The sequence below is a fragment of the Bufo bufo genome, chromosome 1 (assembly GCF_905171765.1).
Source record: "Bufo bufo chromosome 1, aBufBuf1.1, whole genome shotgun sequence".
Lineage (NCBI taxonomy): Eukaryota > Metazoa > Chordata > Amphibia > Anura > Bufonidae > Bufo > Bufo bufo.
The window spans coordinates 381,964,669-381,980,708 of record NC_053389.1 but is presented as its reverse complement, the minus strand read 5'-3'; the positions used below and the strand labels follow the sequence as shown (position 1 = coordinate 381,980,708).

At 43.4% G+C, this 16,040-nt stretch overlaps 1 protein-coding gene across 4 annotated transcripts in view; it reads right to left on the bottom strand.

Moving 5' to 3' along the window:
* Positions 1-16,040, bottom strand: part of RAD50 (RAD50 double strand break repair protein) — a 362,910-nt gene that overhangs the window by 335,623 nt on the left and 11,247 nt on the right. For all 4 annotated transcript variants that reach the window (XM_040405264.1, XM_040405258.1, XM_040405281.1 and 1 more), the window contains exon 2: positions 6,327-6,479. In XM_040405264.1, coding sequence (XP_040261198.1) covers positions 6,327-6,455 — 129 coding nt within the window. In that variant the 5' untranslated portion in view covers positions 6,456-6,479. The remainder of the gene's footprint in view (positions 1-6,326; positions 6,480-16,040) is intronic.

The following is a 16,040-nucleotide window of genomic DNA, read 5'->3' as shown; positions in this document are numbered from 1 at the left end:
TTTGTCCCAGTTAATTGTTAATCCTGACAGTTTCCCAAATTCGATAATATCATGCATAATAAGGCGTATGGAATTCTCTAGATCACCTACATACATGTTGTCAACATATAATGAAACTCTCTCCTCCCGAGATCCGAAGGGGAACCCCTTCCAATCAGATGAAGAAAGTAGCAGACAGGCCAGGTGCTCAATGGCTACTGCAAACAGTAGGGGAAGATAGAGCGCATCCCTGCTTCGTACTCCGATTTGATGCGAATTGTGCCGACATACCCCCATTGGCTCTAATCCTAGCTACCAGTGAACTATATAGCAATTTGTCCCATGTCACAAGGCCCTGACCAACACCATAGCACCCATAACCTCCCACAAATATTCCCATTCCATGCGGTCAAAGACTTTGGCAGCGTCTAAAAGGAGAATATTGCATAACAGCGACCCGCTTCTACTGTCCTCTGACGATTAAAAAGGGTAGATAATTTGTATAGAGCTGGTCGTTACTGACGGGGCGATATCTAATATGACTATTTTTTTCAATTTTTACATGAATCTTTTAATTTTTTTTACTTTTTATTTTTGCGCTACTATGGAACTTTTCAGGGTATGATTCCTGTTTCAAAGCAATACATGTGGTATTGTAATGCATTGAAACTGCAAGTATTACACTGACATTTCGCCCATGAGACCCAGCCTGGAACTGATGGGGTCAGAGTAAACCCCCTTACATGCTGTGGTCAGCATTGAGCATAGCATCTAAGGGGTTAATCAGCCTGCATCAGTGTTTATACCAATGCTGGTGGATACAGCAGGGTCCTTGTTGTCAGTAACAGTCATGCTCCTGCAGCTGATCAGGCAAGCACAGCTCCTTTGCCTGCCAATCAGCGCCTTAAAATTATGACACTTGTCAGAAACTCACTTCCTGCAGTGCCATACATGTACGCCGCTGGTCAGGAGGGGATTTAAGGGGTTCGAAGGGACCGATTGAAAAAGGCCACCACCAGCCTGCCCTAGAATGAGCAGAAATGGCTGCCCTAGAGGGTGGGACATCACTACACACTACACTCTGGCACTTAGGCTAGGTTCACATCACGTTTTTCTCATCTGTTTAACCTATACGTTAACAGATGCCTCAGACTGATGCCATACGTCAAAACGGATGGAAAAGACGTGATGTGAACCCACCCTTACATGTACTACAAATTGGTGAGTCTTCACCAATAATTAAGTCAGGTTGCTTAGCCATGATGGCATATCATAAGCAGGATCACATCATTACCATCTATTGTACAGCAGTGTAGTGAGGTCCCACCCCTCATTAACCCTAGGCAGCTCTGCAAGTGGTGGCAACCAGTCCTCCTTCCATTCTAGGACATGTTGTTGGCAGCCATTTTAACTAATTCCTGGAGAGCTTCTGTAAATAAAGGGAAGATCTTCATATCATCTTACTGTATCACCTATATCCAAATACTCAAGTTACTATACATTCGTAAAGTATGCTGTTCCCTGTTAACAAAGACTGACTTTTCCAATAGCCTCTCCATCTTGAGGTCAAGCCTCCACACTCAAAGCACTTAGGGGGTCATTTATTAAGACCGGCGTTTTAGACACCGGTCTTAAAGGGGTATTGCCATCACAATGATCACTGTTTAATCTGTTAATGATGTGCCAGTGATCATTTTTGTAAATATATTGTATTGGCAAATTCCCACCCTTCTTGATAAAATTCTTTCCCTCCTACCTCATTGTTGTCATATGCTATCCCATAGATACAGCCACCGCTCGCCTCTCGAATTCATGGGCTGCATGCGCAAGCGCGGCCCAGGGATTCGGGAGAGAAGCGGTGGCAATAGGAAAAACATGAACGAACACGCAAGGAGTGTAATGTCAGAAAGAGATGTGGCAGGGCTTCACTCAAACTGCCTAATCCCGCCCAGCCTTAGGGTCCATTCACACCTCCGTATGTGTTTTGCGGATCCGCAAAACACAGACACCGGCAATGTGTGTTCCGCATTTTGCGACCGCACATCGCCAGCACTCTCATAAAAAATTGCGTTCAAGAATAGGACATGTTCTATTATTTGGCGGAACGGAAGTGCGTATCCAGACAGCACATTCCGGCCCCATTGAAAATGAATGGGTCGCACCTGTTCCGCAAAATTGCCAGACGGATGCGGACCCATTTTGCGGACGTGTGAATGGACCCTTAGAAGCATGAATCCAGGAAGTGAACAGCAGTGCTGGCTGCTGGTGAGGACGAATTAGCAAGATGGTAAAACCCCTTTAATAACCCCCATGGCTGGCGGTGGATCAGCTGAAGTTATGAAAAGGCGCCGACCTCTAAATAACTTTGGCGTATCCAGCTGGCTTACATTTAGACTATTTTCCATCCCTAAAACAGGCATAGAAAATGATGAATGAGACAGGCCTGCTGGCATGTCCCCTTCCCCACCATGTCCACTTTTTTAGACCTGGCGTGAGCGGGGAAATGTCACAGATTGCAGAACAAATAACCTTTGAGAGGGGTCAACCAAAAGAAATGGGTCTATAGAATCCGGGTATGAATAAGACCTGGTCAAACCTAACAACAGGAGGACCTAGACAAAACCTCACCAGCCCTGGAATGCCCTCTCGGGTACATTATGACAGCATCTGTAGGCCGAACCATAAAAAGAAAAAATGATGGAATATAGTCCATCATCAAGGGAGAGACAAGTGAACGTCAAGGTAGATGAAAAAACCCACAATGGGAACAAATGAGTTGTACTGAGTTAAAACCACAAGAAAATGGGGAGTAGCCCAGTAGGAAAAAATGGTGCCTCTGGGGATCAATAACATCCCCGTCAGCCATGCAGTCAAGAAGATTGATCATCAGAGTGTAGTCACACCAACATCAGTTCCCAGAGAAAAAGGAAGACTGTGAGTGAAGCTGGACCCAGGACAATATCATTACCGGAGTTGGTCAGGTCGAGCAAACAGACCAGAGACAGAGCAACTGCACTGTAAAAAGAAGAGAGCAGCCTACAACAAGTGAGAGATCACAAATGGTCACCAGGAATATCTAGAGATATCACTATGAAAACACTCACAGATGTATATCCAAAAGGTAAAAACCATATCGACCAAACTTGCCAAAAAAATGAGAGCTAGAAAAAAACTTAGAGCTCCATAAGGAGAATGGCAAAGTGGTAGGCAGATGCACGCAGAGCCATCTGGTAAATACTACAAGGGAGGAGTGTAGCCTCCTGACATTTCACAGAAAAACAGCCTGGACCAGGTAGACCGAACAGGGAGATGTAGAAAAAAATACCTTAGCGGTAGGCCAAGGCGATGCCAATGCCTGAAACATGGGAAGTCTGTAGACTTGTCAGACACTATCTACCACCATAATGTAGCAACTCCCCCTGAGTGGGAGAATGTGGTAACCAGAGGAATGAACAAGTGGCTAGTAATGGGAAGTAATGAAGGCGACCCACAGCATGCTAACTGGACAGGAATGTCCACTACAGCAGCACATCAGTGCAATAAAAAGGGGCAATGTTGATGCTCTCAGAGCATAAAATATTAGCACCTATGCCCCACTTGTGCAGGGAACAATGCGGTAGATAAATGCCATAGAAAGGAGTAGGTTATGCCAGCACTAGTGCATACTAGAAGTGAGTAGACTCCTCAGCTACAGCCGTTGATGGATGTAATGCAGATGACCAGCGCCATCTGGAATGAGTGGACATGTGAGCTATGGCACCAAGTGCCACCATAAAGACGACACCTGTCAGAGCTACGCCATCTGTTGGTAGCATAAAATGAGGAAGAGATCCATCTGAGAAGGAAATGTAGATACAATTACCACACCTAGGACCAGGGTGAACGCTCCACCTATAAGAAGGGGAAATGCGGTAGCAGATACAACATACAATGCCAAGGCTGATACTCCGCATGGAGTAGAGGTTAATGTAGTATAAACTTTAGATCCAGTACCCCATGCAAATGCATCCTGTGAGGAAGAAAGTTATGCAATTGCCATCAATGCTTTTAGTGTCAATACTCCCCCTGAGAAGGGGTCACACAGTAGTAGCCATGGTATGTAGGGCTAGTGCGAATACTGCATCGGAAAAGGGGCCATACAGTAGAAGCCACCACATCTAGTGCTAGCCCAAATACTCCACCTGAGAAGAGGGCCATGCAGTAGAAGCCACCACATATAGTGCTAGCCCAAATACTCCACCTGAGAAGAGGGCTATGAAGTAGAAGCCACCACATATAGTGCTAGCCCAAATACTCCACCTGAGAAGAGGGCCATACAGTAGAAGCCACCACATCTAGTGCTAGCCCAAATACTCCACCTGAGAAGAGGGCCATACAGTAGAAGCCACTGCATCTAGTGCTAGCCTAAATACTCCACCTGAGAAAGGGGCCATACAGTAGTAACCATGGTATCTAGTGCTAGTGAAAATAATCCACCTGAGAAGGGGGTCATACAGTAGTAGCCACTGTAGATGCAGAGGGGAAAAGAAGATATACAATAGATATATCAATGTATGTTTTCCAGTAACAATTGCAGCTGGCGCCAGCAGAGGGCGCAGTGACATCATGGGAACACGTTCCTACAACCCCACAGTCTCCTGGAGGAGAACATATGGGCGCAAAATTTTCATGTCCAGAGGACAGTTCCCATCCACCCCAAGAGGCCCGGAAGGTGAAGCTTAGTAGGCCACAAAAAGCCGGGACCTCGAGTAGGAGTGGGGCCATGCACCTCCAAGCGGGGGACAGAGGAAGGACTGAGACGGCACAGCGACCACCCCAGGAGGGATACGACCGCTGGGAATGCACCAACAGGCCTAGGAGGAAGGTGCCACAAGCTCTAAGGGAAAACTAGAGGTTGTAAAAACCTATTCCCTGCTATTCACTGGGGGGAAAGGGGGGGGGGGGGCAGCAGGGAACATATTAACTCTGTAGAACCTGGGCCAGGAAACAAAAAAGAGGGAATATACTTACCTATCCGATGGTTTCTGCCCACCCTAACTCCAGCTGTGTCAACTTCATTGGTGTGCTGCCCCTTGGGGAGGCAGCTACATAGGTAATGGGGGAGTTCTTGAAGTAGCGGCTAAGGTGACCCGATCGCTGGCGGTTAGCAGTAGATCCGCTGTTCAACCTTGCCTTCCAGAGGTGGGGAATGAGCAGCAGGTTTGGGTCCCCCTATTGTGTGTGCGAAAACAGCCGGTTCAAGATAGTCTGTAGCCCAGTCTTTAAATTAGAACTTTTGCAAACCTGCGTAAAAAAAAAGATGTCTGCATCCTACGGACACTGAGCTAAAACTTATTAGCCCCGTGTCTGCAGGAGGGGTAGAGCTGAGAGGAGGCACTAACACTTTTCAGCTTAGTGTCAGCAGATCTACCCATGGTCTTCTGTATCCATCAATGATACAAGCGAGACACTAATATAAAATAGGGTAGGTCAAGATATGGTGGAATTATCTGTTGTAGATCTCAGGGGACCACATCCATACCCAGCGGGAAGTAAACAAACTAGGGACTGAAAGATAGATGAGCGGGAGCCAGAATGCGGGTGCCATTAAATGGGTTTTGTCACTTCAGTAAATCGCATTTATCATATAGAGAAAGTTAATACAAGGCACTCACTAATGTATTGCTATTACCCATACTGCCTCATTTGCTGGTTTGCTTCATTTTTATACACTGCTCATTTCCAGCCGTTATTGTCACCCTACAATCCAGCAGTGGAGGCTGTGCTTGTACACTATAGGAAAAAGTGTCAGCCTGCCTGGCCAGGACCATGGGAAAGCAGATAGGAATGCATGTGAAGCAGATCTCATCCCGGCTACCTCGTATCTGCGCTGCAGCGGTGGCTGTAACCCATGGAAACAAGCAGTGTATGATGAGATGGAAAAATGATTCAATCAATCCAGCAAAGGAGGCAATATGGACAATCACAATACATTAGCAAGCGCCTTGTATTAACTTTCTGTACATGATGAATGCCATTTTCTGAAGCGAGACAACCCCTTTAATTCTGAATATTTTAATGTGTGACACATGCTACGGGGCATAAGTAAAAAGTCCATTATTCCCAGAAACATTTAGATGAAGCAGAACACTTCTGCTCCAGATTTTGCTGTAAACATATGGAAAAAGAGCTGAGAAATAATAGTTCCTGCAGATGAACTCTGGAGAAATATTCTGCAACAAACCTGTAACACTAAATTAGAAAATTTTACATTAAATTAGAACACCCTACAAACCTGCACAGTTTTTTTTCTGCCATTGTACCGTACTTGGGTCACATCTAAATGTGCAGCATCTAATTCAACTTACAGTTTTCCCTGCTCCATTTGGTCCTACTAATATCGTCAGCGGAGTGAAGAACGTTATAACTTGTTTATCTTTATCTTCTACCCCGAAACTCCTCACACCCAGGATGCTCATCTTCTCTATTTTAGACATCTTGATAAATAGGACCTCAATACCCTGGAAACAAAACAATCATAACAGTACTTACTGCATTACACATGCCAGCCATTTTTAGCATGATATTACAGATGAAAACACAGATACATAAACGGTGTGATGTTTCAGGCAATAGGATCAGCAGAGATGAGGGATGCATTTACATGCTGCAATAATCTGCGCGGTATGGGGACAAGCGATCACTGGTCCCTGTAGAAAATCATTGTTCATGGGCAGCAGAGCTGTTTGCACAGGATGATTTGCTGAACAGAAATGATGATTTTTGGTGCGGGCTGAAAGACCGCTCATTGGCTTGTTCACTGCCACCGTAAGGCCTCCTGCACAAGTTGCAGAATATGGACGGTTTTTCTTAACAGATTTTTGTGGGGAGGGGGGTGAAACGCAGCAAAGTGTAGGAGATTACACAAATCTCATGTACACTTTGCAGATTGTGTCCGTGCAGATTTAAAAATCTGTAGCATGTCAATTATATTTTATCTGCATCGTTAAATAATTAATATGGCTGGAAAGACATAAGTCCATCAAGTTTCACCCTTTTCAATGGAAGGGCAAGATCCGCTGTAAAACTGCATCTAATCAGCACCAGAATCCACAGTTAGAAATTGCAGATTTTGGTGCCGATATGCCACAGAAACGCACAAAACGCGAGTGTGAAAGTAGCCCAACGCTCATGTACGTTCATTCGCGCCCATGTACAGGTAGGTGGCCTAAGAGTGCCGGTTTACAAACAGAAAATCTGCACGGATTTCCGTGCATTCCCGCACCAAAATCCACATGTGTTACTTGTGGTTTTTGGTGCGGTTTTGCCGCAGATCTCATGCATGCACTGAAAAGGGTGAAACCTGCATAAAGAGCTGACAGGCTGCGGATTTCAAAAGAAAAGCAAATTCATCGAAGTTCATACATACGACAGCGCTGTGTGGTCGGACCATAAGAAGTAGGTCAATCTGCCACATTTCTGCTAGTAATAATGAAACAGCTTAAAAATAGAGTGATGATGAAATTAAACATCACACTTAGTACTTGCATCCAATGTGAACAAATGAATCACCGTTTTATCATTTATTACATAATGCTGGGTACACACTACTATTTCTCCTACATAAAGTATCATCACGTGTGGGTAGTTGTACCAGGGACCACAACACTACATCATCAGAAAACCAGTGTGCACAAGTGTTTTCCATGCGGCTATGTGTCATGCAATTGATTAAGAAGATAATCTGTTACAATAATACAACCGCATGCATCTGTCATGAACGGATCCGTTTGTTTTATCTTTAACATTGCAAAGAAGGATCCGTCATGAACTCCTTTGAATGTCAATGGGAGACGGATCAGTTTTCTATTGTGCCAGATTGTGTCAGAGAAAACGGATCCGTCCTGGCACACAATATAAGTCAATGGGGACGGATCCGTTTTCACTGACAATCTGGCACAATAGAAAACGGATCCGTCTCCCATTGACTTTCAAAGGAGTTCATGACAGATCCGTCTTGGCTATGTTAAAGATAATGCAACTGGATCCGTTCATGACAGATGCATGCGGTTGTATTATTGGAACAGATCCGTTTTTGGAGATACATGACGGATCTGCTCAAAACGCAAGTGTGAAAGTAGCCTCCGTAAGAAACCTCTGTAAAGGTACAGCATTTTTCTCTCGTAAATCAGGGACATTTTCTGTTTTAATTTTTTACTCCCTGTCTTCCAAGAGAGATAACTTTTTTTAATTTTCCATTCACATTCTTTTTTGAGAGACAAGTTGTACTTTTTAATGGCACCATTTAAAGGGCTTCTACCACCAGATTTGGTCCTATTTAGCTGACTGACACTAGCGATGTGCTAGTGTCAGCAAGCCAAAACAGTGTTCTTACTTATCTGTCTGCTGCCGTTCACCTTAAAAACGTACTTTTATAGATATGCTAATGAGCCTCTAGGTGCTATGTGGGCGTCATTAGCACCTAGAGGGCTCCGTCCACTAACCATTTCAGCCACCCATCCCGTCCCTCCAGCCCGCCCTGCTCCTGTTGATTGACATGAAACTTCTCAGTATCTTGTACCAATTCCCGCGCCTGCGCTTCTGTATTCTCCCGGCGCCGGCTTCCTCACTGCGCCTGCGCCAACTAGGTTACAGTGAGGAAGCCGGCACCAGGAGCACGGCATTCACTCACTGCGCCTGCGCCGAATACAGAAGCACAGGCGCGGGAATTGGTACGAGATACTGAGAAGTTTCACTTCAATCAACAGGAGCAGGGCGGGCTGGAGGGAAGCGATGGGCAGCTGAAATGGTTAGTGGACGGAGCCCTCTAGGTGCTAATGACGCCCACATAGCGCCTAGAGGCTCATTAGCATATCTATAAAAGTACGTTTTTAAGGTGAACGGCATTAGACAGATGATAAGTAAGAACACTGTTATGGACTGCTGACACTAGCACATCGCTAGTGTCAGTCAGCTAAATAGGACCAAATCTGGTGGTAGAAGCCCTTTAATACTGCATATGATGTAGTGGTATACTGAAAAAAATAAATGCAATTTTTACAGAGTTTCCTATGAGGTAAAAAATTAAATTAGGAATAGTTATATTGGAGTATTAGTTATATTGAACCATAGTGCCTACCATCAAGAATCTCTTAGACTCCTCTCTGATGATAAAACCTACAAAAAACTAACTTTAGACCCTACCGAAATGTACAAATGTAAATTGAACCAATTAATTCAAAAAGGTAAAAACATGGGAGCCCTCTCAAAGGAGGAGATGCTTTTTATCAACAACCAAAGTCCTAAGATCCCTATATTTTACGATTTGCCAAAAATCCATAAAAACCAAACCAGTCCCCCGGGTAGACCAATAATTTCGGGCATAGACGGTCTTACCTCGAATTTATCTAAATATGTGGATGTCCTACTACAAGAAAAAGTTTTATTATTACCGGCATATCTGAGGGATACATAACATATTTTGCAAATCCTAGAAGGGATCCCATGGGAGTCAGATTTTATCTTAGGTACATTAGATGTGACCGCTCTATATACGGTCATTGACAAGAAAAAAGGCAGCGAAGCTACAGAGTACTTTTTAAGAAAGGATCAAACCATGTCAGATGAACAGATCAATTTTATTGGAGACTGCATCACGTTTATCTTGGAACATAACTATTTTAAATATGGATCTGATTTTTACCTTCAAACGTGGGGGACCTCGATGGGGACCCGATTCGCAAATCTGTACATGGGTCGATGGGAGGAGCCAACCATATTTCCCAATGGCGAGCTCGGTGCGGGTCTGGTCCTCTGGAAAAGGTTCATCGACGACGTTGTTTTTATATGGAGAGGGGACGTACCATCCCTCAATAATTTTTTTAATAATTTAAATAAAAATGAATTTTACCTACACCTCACCCCAACCTTTGATAAAAAACAAATCAACTTCCTTGATCTTACTATATTCATTGAAAACGGGAAACTACACACAAAAACGTATCATAAACCGACAGACACCAACAGCTTTATCCCCTTGGAAAGCTGCCATTTACCCATATGGCTCAACAATATTCCCTACAGCCAGTATATAAGAGCCCGTAGGAATTGCACCATCAATACAGATTATCAAAATGAAGTAGACATATTAAATAAAAAATTCATAGAAAAGGGATATAAGAAAGAATCATTGATCCCTATCACCAAATCAGTGAGTGATATTGACAGGAATATACTACTGAAAGACAAAACAATACAAAAGAAACAACGTATAAACGATGATATAATATCAAAGTTCCCATCATCACCACATATAGTGCAGGGGTTAACACCGTCAAGAAAATTATTTATAAACATTGGGACATCCTAAAGTACGACAAGATAATTGGGGACAGGATCTCTCCCAACCCCACATTTATCTTAAAAAAAAAAAATGCTAATCTAGAAAATCTTGTAGCCCCATCTATTAAAAGAAATGTGGTGGTGAACAAAACAAGCACCAAAAAAGGTTTTTATCCATGCAGATTATGTAAAAATTGCTAAATATCCAGACTCTTAATTAAATCCCTACTGGAATTTGATACCCCACAGGGAAAATTCACAATTAAGGATTATATTTCTTGCAGCACCAAAGGGGTTATTTATTACATTAGGTGCCCCTGTGAAAAAATCTGTCGGACGCACTAAAAGAGAACTGAAAACCAGAATCAGGGAACACATTAATAATATTCACAAAAAAGCAGACCACCACCCACTATCACGCCATTATGCTGAATTCCACCAGGGCAAATTCCAGGGATCCACCTTTGTAGGCATTGAAAGAATAAAACAGGATAGCAGGGGAGGGGACTATATCAAACTTGTGTCAAGGATGGAAAGCAAATGGATTTTCAGATGTAACAGTCTAGTACCCAATGGGTTAAATCAAGAAATAGAACTCTTTGCTTTCCACTAATAATGAACATATCTATAACAGATCTGGAGAATTAAACAATTGAGAAATTACTAATTCTTTCATAACACCTAAATGAACGGTGTTCACTACACCCCTTGGAAAACTTCAGGAAATGTTCAGAAATATAATCCTGATCCCGTATGTATGGCCGAGACTATACCTACAGTATCCTAAACAAGATCAGAAAACGGGACGTTCTCTTATTCACATACTTGTCTGACATATGCCGATACATGTTGCCATGGAAACCGGACCAACTACTTAAACCTCCATGGACAATGCACTAACCATCCCTGACGAAGGAGCCAGACAGGCCCCGAAACGCGTAGGAGGTTTTTTGTCCCACGGAGGCTACAGTATCCACAGAGGTGACGTCACCGAAGCGATTTCCAGGACGACCGTAACAACAAGCTCCCTCGCACCACGCGTGCTTCCGGCCGGGGCAGCGTTCGTGCTTGCAGGTGAGCAAAGAGAACGCTCTTATTCAAAGATACTTACAGGACTAGGAAATTTAGAATAACAAAGAACCGGTAAAAGAAAAGGAAGGAAAAGGATGCACCATTGACTTTAGTAAAGCAGGAACTTATCAGGTAATTTTTAGCATCGTATAACTAAGACTTGTGTTTATACCGTGCGTGCCCGCAGTACTAACATATTTTTATAGCACAGATTGCGATTGCTATAGACTGCCCATTTATTGTCTTTATTTATAATTTTTTATTTTGCATCCTCTCTTTCCTTTCTAGCACTCACTTAAACATTTAATAAGTAGAGGGAGATAGCGGTCTGTTTTGCTACTTCAGCGCTTGTGTCTCATGTCACCTACGGGTGATATATCAGTTATCTATACCACAATTTTAAGGAGGACAACAGCTCCTTTTAGACACATAGCAGCGGAATCAGCCAGGACTGGCTGATTTTTGCACATTCAGACGCTAGGAGCGCAAGGAGGTCCACTTTTTATTAAAAATTAAATTGACCAATTAGGGTGGGTTCACATCACGTTTTTGCCATCCGTTTAACATATATGTTAGGAAAAAAAGGATGCTAAAGCATAGCACACCACGCTTTCTATCCTGCAGAGTCCAGTAAAACAAATATATACATTAGCACAGGGATCAGCAACCTTCGGCACTCCAGCTGCTGTGAAACTACCACTCCCAGCTGGCACACTTTCTTGGCTGTTCTTGTAACTCCCAAGGAAGTGAAAGGAGGATTCTGGGAGTTGTAGTTTCAGAACAGCTGGAAGGCCAGAGGTTGCTGATCCCTGCGTTAGTGCATACTTTTTTTTTAAAATAATGTAACTCAATGTTGAACGAATGGTATCATCTAAGGCAGGGATGCTCAACCTGCGGCCCTCCAGCTGTTGCAAAACTACAACTCCCGGCATGCCCTAATAGCTGTAGGCTGTCCAGGCATGCTAGGAGTTGTAGTTTTGCAACAGCTGGAGGGCCACAGGTTGGGTATCCCTGATCTAAGGCAACCATTAATGTATACATTGATGTACATGTTGGATTTTATTCTGCACCCATGAAATAAAGATTATCACGTTTACTACTGCCATCCTGGAAGCTGGATTACGTTCTTTTGTTGCAATGTATACGTTAATGGTTATACGTTATACCATTAATATATACAGTTGTGTTCAAAATTATTCAACCCCCACTGAAATTGAGTATTTTGGCCAGTTTGACATTGATTTTGATCATTTCAGTCATCTTGTTTACAATTAAATCAAAGAGGCACTTGTAAGTCAGACAAATATAACATAACATTTATAATGAAATAACCACAAATGTCTTTTCTGTGCTCACATCATTATCAGTTTTATTCAACCCCCAAGTGACATTCAATCTTAGTACTTAGTACAACATCCTTTTCCAGTTATAACAGCTTTTAAACGTGAAGCATAGCTTGACACAAGTGTCTTGCAGCGATCTACGGGTATCTTCGCCCATTCTTCATGGGCAAAAGCCTCCAGTTCAGTCACATTCTTAGGCTTGCACGCTGCAACTGCTTTCTTTAAGTCCCACCAGAGGTTCTCAATCGGAGTTAAGTCTGGTGACTGCGATGGCCACTTCAAAATGTTCCAGCCTTTAATCTGCAACCATGCTCTAGTGGACTTGGAGGTATGCTTGGGATCATTGTCCTGTTGAAAGGTCCAACGTCTCCCAAGCCTCAGGTTTGTGACGGACTGCATCACATTTTCATCCAATATCTCCTGGTACTGAAGGGAATTCATGGTACCTTGCACACGCTGAAGCTTCCCTGTACCTGTAGAAGCAAAACAGCCCCAAAGCATGATTGACCCCCCACCATGCTTCACAGTAGGCAAGGTGTTCTTTTCTTCATAGGCCTTGTTCTTCCTCCTCCAAACATAGCGTTGATCCATGGGCCCAAACAGTTCTAATTTTGTTTCATCAGTCCACAGAACACTATCCCAAAACTTTTGTGGTTTGTCCACATGACTTTTGGCATACTGCAGTCGACTCTTCTTATTCTTTGGAGACAGCAAGGGGGTGCGCCTGGGAGTTCTGGCATGGAGGCCTTCATTACGCAGTGTGCGCCTTATTGTCTGAGCTGAAACTTCAGTACCCACATCTGACAAATCTTTTTTCAGTTCCTCAGCAGTCACATAGGGACTTTTCTCCACTTTGCGCTTCAGGTAGCGCACAGCAGTCGAAGTCAGCATCTTCTTTCTGCCACGACCAGGTAGCGTTTCAACAGTGCCCTTTGCCTTGAATTTGCGAATGATGCTTCCTATGGTGTCTCTTGGTATGTTTAACATCTTTGCAATCTTCTTATAGCCATTGCCCTTCCTGTGAAGAGAAATCACCTCTTCTCTTGTCTTCCTGGACCATTCTCTTGACTTCACCATGTTTGTAAACACACCAGTAAATGTCTAGAAGGAGCTGAGTATCACAGTCATTTTAAATCTGCCTAATTGGTGCTTATTATGCTTGATTGCTGCTCCTTGACATCCACAGGTGTTTTCAATACCTGATCGAAAACACTTGAATGAACCTCTGTTCTTAAGAGTGGTAGTCTTTAAGGGGTTGAATAATTGTGTCAATGAAGAAATCACAAAAAAAAACATTAATACTGTATTACAAAAACAATTGATGTCATTTTAGTTGCATTTGGTTCTTTAACCTCTTAAGGACACATGACGTACCGGTACGTCATGATGTCCTGGTACTTAAGGACACATGACGTACCGGTACGTCATGTGTTGTTCCGATCACTGCCGCCCGGCCGGCAGTGATCGGAACCCGGTGCCTGCTCAAATCATCGAGCAGGCACCTAGGCTAAATGCGCGGGGGGGTCCCGTGACCCCCCCATGTCGGCGATCGCGGCAAACCGCAGGTCAATTCAGACCTGCGGTTTGCTGCGATTTCTGCAGTTTCTGATCCCTGCGGTCCCTGACCGCGGGGATCAGAAACTTTAGTATTCCTAAAATAGATCTGTATCCCTCCCCCTGCACCCCCGAGTGATTTTAGCCCGGTGGGAGGTGCAGGGGGAGGGTTGCGGGCAGTGCGGGCGGTGCGGGAGGCGGGCGGTGCGGCAGGCGGGATCGCGATCCCCCGCCCGCCTCCCCTTGTATAATCGTTGGTTTCTAGTGGGTATACCAGGGTGCCAGCACATTGCTGGCACCCTGGTATAAACGGCTGACATCTGCGATGCGATGTCAGCCGTTAACCCTTTCCATACAGCGGTCCGTACGGACCGCTGTATGGAAAAGGTTAACAGCGCAGGGAGCTCCCTCCCTCTCCCATCGGGGGGCTGCTGTGCCTTTGCAGCCCCCCGATGGGAGAGGGAGAGAGCCCCCCTCAGCCCTGTGCTTACCCTTCCCCGTCTGCGCAGTTCTGAGCAGACGGGGAAGGTTCCCATGGCAACAGGACGCCTCTCAGGCGTCCTGCTGTCCATGGTGCTGAACAGATCTATGCTAAAAGCATAGATCTGTTCAGTGTAAGTAAAATACAGTACAGTACAATATATATTGTTCTGTACTGTATTATACAGACATCAGACCCACTGGATCTTCAAGAACCAAGTGGGTCTGGGTCAAAAAAAAAGTTAAAAAAAAGTGAAAAAAAAGTAAAAATCAAAAAACACATTTATCACTGATTAAAAATGAAAAAAATAAAATTCCCTACACATGTTTGGTATCGCCGCGTCCGTAACGACCTGATCTATAAAACGGTTATGTTACTTTACCCGAACGGTGAACGCCATAAAAATAAAAAATAAAAAACTATGATGAAATTGAAATTTTGCCCACCTTACTTCCCAAAAAAGGTAATAAAAGTGATCAAAAAAGTCGCATGTACGCCAAAATAGTACCAATCAAACCGTCATCTCATCCCGCAAAAATCATACCCTACCCAAGATAATCGCCCAAAAACTGAAAAAACTATGGCTCTTAGACTATGGAAACACTAAAACATGATTTTTTTTGTTTCAAAAATGAAATCATTGTGTAAAACTTACATAAATAAAAAAAAAAGTATACATATTAGGTATCGCCGCGTCCGTATCGACCGGCTCTATAAAAATATCACATGATCTAACCCCTCAGATGACCACCGTAAAAAAAATTAAATAAAAACGGTGTAAAAAAAGCCATTTTTTGTCATCTTACTTCACAAAAAGTGTAATAGCAAGCAATCAAAAAGTCATATGCACCCCAAAATAGATGCCAATCAAACCGTCATTTCATCCCGCAAAAAATGAGACCCTACTTAAGATAATCGCCCAAAAACTGAAAAAACTATGGCTCTTAGACTATGGAGACACTAAAACATTTTTTTTGTTTTAAAAATGAAATCATTGTGTAAAACTTACATAAATAAAAAAAATTGTATACATATTAGGTATCGCCGCGTCCGTGACAACCTGCTCTATAAAATTACCACATGATCTAACCTGTCAGATGAATGTTGTAAATAACAAAAAATAAAAACGTGCCAAAAAATCTATTTCTTGTTACCTTGCCGCACAAAAAGTGTAATATAGAGCAACCAAAAATCATATGTACCCTAAACTAGTACCAACAAAACTGCCACCCTATCCCGTAGTTTCTAAAATGGGGTCACTTTTTTGGAGTTTCTACTCTAGGGGTGCATCA